The sequence below is a fragment of the Condylura cristata genome, unplaced genomic scaffold, assembly GCF_000260355.1.
Source record: "Condylura cristata isolate star-nosed mole 26May11 unplaced genomic scaffold, ConCri1.0 scaffold00006, whole genome shotgun sequence".
Taxonomy (NCBI): Eukaryota; Metazoa; Chordata; class Mammalia; order Eulipotyphla; family Talpidae; genus Condylura; species Condylura cristata.
In genome coordinates, this window is record NW_004567107.1 from 65,674,008 (window position 1) to 65,680,176 (window position 6,169).

Below are 6,169 nucleotides of genomic sequence, written 5' to 3' on the forward strand. Positions count from 1 at the left end.
AAAAAGAGAAGTCCCATCACAGTAATATTTCAAGAAGGCTAAAATGCCTGTTTTCAGGATAAAAATACAATTAAGAATACCTTAGCTGAGCTTGAATTCCTGGCTGCTTGGTATTTTATATTATCTGATTAGTTTTATATACTAACAACACAAGATTATTTACTCCCCAAATTCAAACCATACTCTTTCTTTTAATGGAGAGGAGGAGACAACTGAACACACATTTTGGTTCTGAGCAATGACAGGTTAGCTGAAGGGAATGAGTTTCAGGACAGTTTTATATCTGATTACAAGCGATGAAACATGACTTTAATTCTGTCCCTCCTATAGAATGTTGTTCTTTCATGACCACTTGACTTTTTCAGGAACCAGAATCAGGAATTCCCTTAAGACAGCACCTTAAAAGCAAAACAAAAGACTCTGTCTCCTAACACCAAAATATGTGAAGAATTTGTTAAAGCCTACTGAATCCAAATATTGATTTCCTTTTTAAAACTAAATTCTGTATTAAACAAACATGTTTATTTTAAGCATTTAAGCATGAACCTTGAAACCTGAATAGTTTCGGAAACTATGGGACTCTTACAAAACTAGGCCATCAATATATTCTCTGACTGAAAATAACTTGATCTACTGCATTTGTCTTCAGTTTCTAAACCAAAAAAATCTCCTCACAGTTACAGGGTCTCATGGTATCCTCATTACTCATTAATATTTACTGTAGTACCTTTCCCCCTGTTTCTAACTTAGAAGCATCATTCCTAGAAGAAAATGAGTTGACTGACCTATCAGTTTTATTTTCTAATCCTTTCTTTTCCTTGTGCTGCATATTAAAATGTAAAGAAACAGGACCAGCAATTCTCACGCTACCTTCCTTCCCATCATCAGAGAAATCTGATCCTTGAGAGACTTAGTTTTCTCAATTTTTCCACTGTTGATAATTTCCCTAACATGTCTCTTCCAACAGAAAACGCTCAGGTAGCTGCATTGAGTACCACAAATCTTATATGGCTATCTTGAGATATTATAAGTTATGTACAATAATTTTGTTTAAGATACCTATTCTCTGTTAGAATGAACTAGATGTAGGCCCTCCCTTGTGGTGCAGTAGGTGGCACAGCACTGCAAGTGAGCCAGCCACGTCAGTGCTAGTTCAACCCCCAGCCCTGGAGGTGACCCACATGGCACGGCAGACCTCTTCAGACCCACCTGCTGTTCCCTTAGCAGTGTACTTCATTGATCTGCCTGTTCTGCTCCCTACTCTGTCTCTGGAGAATCCTCTCACTACCCCTGCACCTCTGGCCTGCACTCCAGTTCTGTATGCATAAATATATAGATCTTAAAAAAAAAAAAATGAACTACCAGACTCATAGGTTACTAACCCCCCCCCCCAAGAGGATACTACCACCTTTATGATCAGTTAACCTGTTTGACAACCTACTCTAAGTTTTTCACTTTGATTTGTTATTATTTTCACGTACTATACAGGGTAACATCCTGTAATCATTAGAATATTAGCCCCTCTTACTCCAAAACATTTTAACCTTTTTTATCTGAGCAACTGGTAGCATGGAAACCATCCTTCACAATATAATGAGCACCAGTTGAGTATATAATAGGGCACTCTGTTGAGAGTATGTGAGAGAGAAGGGGAAAGGAGAGAGGAGATAAAGGATAAATACACCTCATGAAAAAAGGACGGCATATTTTGACATGCATAACTTTAAAATTCTCAAGCACTCCTGAAGTACCAAATAGTGTCATGAAATGATGTGCAGTTTTGCTAAACAAGAATCTGGATCCCATCAATTTGAGGCTAATGCAGGGGAGCAAGTCACTTAGCTAATCATTAAGCCATTGTACAGACCAAAATACAGCAGTGTTTCAATCATTTTTTTCATATTTTTGAGGAAAATACCATAAAGCAGGATTTCAACCACCACAATGTTAACATTTTGGGGTCAGATTTTTGTTGTGGGGGCTGACCTGTGTATTGTAGGATGTTTAGAAACATCCTTAGCCTCTTTAAAACATTTTTTAAAAATAAATATACAAATGAATTTCTCAGTAATTTGTTGTTAATTTGATTTCATTTTTGCCCAGAGAATATTTTTTTTTATTCAAGTGGTTGAAATAGAAAAATAACTTATTTTTTATGTTGGTTTAGTGCTTCTTGAAATAGTTCATTCACATGGTTTAAAATTGAAGACACAAAAAGCCATACAGTAAGCCCTTTTGCAGTCAACCAGTGGCTAAAATGAAATTCAATCTTTCTGTGACTTTGACTGAAATAGGAGCTATGCAAGATATTTTAATGCCCCTTTCCATATTCATAGGAAGATTATGTTTTTTCCCTCTTTCCAAAGAGCTGAGGCCAAAGTACAATGTTCACTCCAAGCCAGTATGCAAGGATGACGACATTCAGGTTGTCCAAAGACACCTACAAAGGGCAGCAAGTTGGCCAAGAGGCCAGATTTACAGGAAGAAATATGTCATCTACACTGAACCAGTAAGCAGAGAAAGTGAGCAGCCCAACCCTTCATGTGGGTATTCACCCCAGCAAGGTGGTTATCACTAGACTAAAACAGGACAGTGATCACAAAAACATCCTAGAAAGGAAAGGGGCAAATACAAGGAAGAAACAGTGGAGAAGATGCAGGAATAAAGTAATCTTATACACAACTTTCATTAAAAACTGTTAAAAAGTGGGAAAAAAAAAGTTATACAGTGAAATAACTACCTTCTCCCTTTTGTTTCCCAGTCAACCAAGTCCCTCTGCCCAGAAGCAACCAGTTTCTTTTACTTTACATGTACATTTTTCTTAAGTACTAGTCACATTTTCTATTTATCAGTGTTACCATACAAATAAGTTTTCTTACCTTTAATTAATGTGGCAGAGAGATAAGAAACCTTTCATACTTTCTTTAAGAGCCTCTCTCTCAACAATTTTTCCCATTAAAAAGACCCACATGGGGCCCTCCCTGGTGGCGCAGCGGGTTAAAGCACAGCACTGAGAATCTAGGGCCGCTTCCGCATGAGTTCGATTCCCGCCTGTCCCGGAGGTGACCACATGGCGTGGCAGACTTCTCCTGACCCGCCCCCTGCTCCCCTCAGCAGTGTACTTCCTCGATCTGCCTGTTCTGCTCCCCACTCTGTCTCTGGTGAATCCTCTCACCCTCCACATCTCTGGCCTGTACCCCAGTTCTGTATGAATAAATAAATAAATCTTTAAAAAAAAAAAAAAACCCACATGGATAGTCAGAATTCACTTCATATTTTTAAAATGTATGAATTTTTGAGCTTTCCATAAATTTTTCCTTTCAACCAACTGTTAAATTGGTCTTACAGAAGATTTTTGTTTTTAAAGAATAGTCTAAAAAAGATAACTTTAGCACAAGCTTCTTTCAAGTTTAATCTATTTCTGACTCTCTTTGGAGTCTATTATTATTTTCATGCCACAGGGGTACACTAAATGCCACTTTATTACATATAACAACAGGAATATTCATCTTTGGTTTAAAATTCTGCTCCCTCAAAGATTTCCCAATTTTCATCAACAAACCTTATGTCACAAGAATAAACCGTGACATTAATTGTAACAACATTCTGCTTTTACCTTATAGATCATTTATATTTTAAAATCTTATTCCATATACACAATATTGCAAAGTGAGACATAAGAAAACATTTTTATCTTACCCATAGTCATCTATCAGGTGAGAGCCAAGTACCACCACATCAAGTTCAAAGAACTCAGGCTCCGTTTTAATGCCAAACATGATTGGGGCAAGTTTTGAATAATCGGCACGATTGCAAGTTGCAACACAAACTCGAAGTTTTCGGTTATTCCCATTCTTCTCCATGACTTGCTTTTTTTGTTTTGAGAGGTTCTTAAAATAGAGTTCCTGAAGTTGCAAAAATAAACATTCTTTACAATCAAAATGACTATAATCAAAATGACAGGTTCTACATAAAAACATAGAATCTTGCAGTTTTAAGTACAGTGATTAGCACAGTGATTCTTAACCTTTTTTCTAACCCTACTTCTATGTGACACACCCATTGTTGTATCCAAAGTTATGAAATTCCAGCAGATTATGACTCAATCCCTTTCTCTCACACTTAAGAAGGCACCCTAGCTATGTTGGTCATACATCAACTCTCACTAATTGAAAAGGTTTTGCAAATATCAATTGTGAAGCTATTTGTCATATCTCACAACTAATTTCAAACACACCAGACTATTACAAAATTGACCACTAACAGTTCAGCTCCTGCACTTACAGAAAGGGAAATACAGGTGTGGAGAGGAGAAAGATTTAAGATCACATCTTACAAAGGATGACATCTATTCATCCTCACATGCTTTTACAGCCCCTAAATAACAGTGGGATTAATGCTGAGGAAGAGAAAGATGAGTAAGATACAAATACACACACACACACACACACAGTAAATCCTATCTTCAAAACAAACAAACAAACAAAAAAACCCTACTTTCAAAGCCTCATTAACAGCTGACACCCAGTGTCTACAAACTTGACAACTCCAAATGCCTATCAGACATAATCTTAAAGGCACATTCCCAAACTAAACTCACTTTTCTTTCTCAACCTGTCCTTCCTGGTTCTCTCAGTATAAATGTCCATTCAGATACCTTTACATCCTTGTCTTCTCTGTTCCTCACCCTAAGTCCTATACCCTATCAAATTCATCTCCTGAATATCTTTCAAATCTGTCTCTTCTCCCTTCACACCAGAATACCCCTATTCCAATCCTTCACTTTAGGTCAAAATGTTTTGCCTATCTTTCTAGTCTTGTCTGCTCCCGTGAAATTTCAGAGAGATTGTTTCAGAGTTCACAGTCTGATTCTCATGCTAACCAGGGCATACCAACTATGGATAAAATCCAAACTGTTGATTTGGATGAAGCCCATCCTTCCAAATACTTCTCCTCTTCCTACAATTACCTTTACTGCTAAAGTCATACTGAAGTGCATATAGAGTTCAATGGTTTCCATATCTCTGTGCCTTTCTAGATGCAAGTCTCTCTACCTAACACTTATTTTTCCTCTTGCTTATACTCTCTATCCTCAAAATTCAGTCTGCATGTCACCTTTTCTGGGAAGTCTTCCCATGAAACCTAAATTCTTTCTCACTGCCAACCCTTAGTTGCTTCCTCCCTCTGAGCACTATCGCATTACCATACACACATATACCATCGCTCAACTCCTCTGCCCACTCACCCATCCCCATTGCATACTCTCCATTCAAAAAATTAAAACCAGAGACAAGGAGGGGCCCTCCCTGGAGGCACAAGGGGGTAAAGCACAGCACTATGGAGCTATCCCCAGCCACTGCAACACGTGGGTTCGATCCCTGGCCAGGAAGGTAACCTACATGGCATGGCAGACCTCTCTATCTCACCTCCTGCTAGCCTGCTATCCTGCTGCTCCCCTCAGCAGTGTATTTCAATCTGCCTGTTCTGATTCCCACTCTGTCTCTGGTGAATCCTCTCACCCTGCCCCCGTACCTCTGGTCTGTACCCTAGTTCTTATATACATAAATAAATGAATCTTTAAAAAAAATAACCAGGGGCAAGGGATAGGAGATATGTTTTATGAAACATTTTAAATATATCTCATTTCATGGACCAATCTGAATATTTATTATTCAACGAGTACATCAATATTCAGAACCTGCAGTCAAGAACCTGAGCAGTTGGAGTAAGTATACTCAAATAAAGACAGAGCAGCTGTCTTTTAGATCAATAATAAATGAAGTGCAATACCCATTTGTAGTCCTCTGCTATTGGTACACAGGTACTGTTTACCAGAACAAACAATTAGAAAACTGCCCCATCATGAGGCCTATAAATGCATGATCTCCAGTAAAAAGCTAATTCCACCCAATGGAAAGCACTTGCAAGCTAATGAAAACAGGGATCTGTCAAAAGAATTGCATTTGTAAGAGCTAAACTATCCAATCATCAAAGAGACAAAAATGTTATTTCAAAAATGGTGTTCTGGTATATAATCTTTCTTCCACATCAGTAACTTTAAGCTGAAAAAATTGTTGGTAATATTTGTTGGGTGAGGCAAAGCAAATCATTAGTTCATGGTGTGTCAATTTGTATGTTTTAAAAGAACATTAAATTTTCCATCTGACAG

General features: G+C 37.8%; 1 protein-coding gene across 2 annotated transcripts in view; it reads right to left on the bottom strand.

Annotated features, from left to right (window-relative positions):
* Positions 1-6,169, bottom strand: part of GNE (glucosamine (UDP-N-acetyl)-2-epimerase/N-acetylmannosamine kinase) — a 50,067-nt gene that overhangs the window by 23,629 nt on the left and 20,269 nt on the right. For both annotated transcript variants that reach the window (XM_004677788.2, XM_012721548.1), the window contains exon 2: positions 3,700-3,905. In XM_004677788.2, coding sequence (XP_004677845.1) covers positions 3,700-3,863 — 164 coding nt within the window. In that variant the 5' untranslated portion in view covers positions 3,864-3,905. The remainder of the gene's footprint in view (positions 1-3,699; positions 3,906-6,169) is intronic.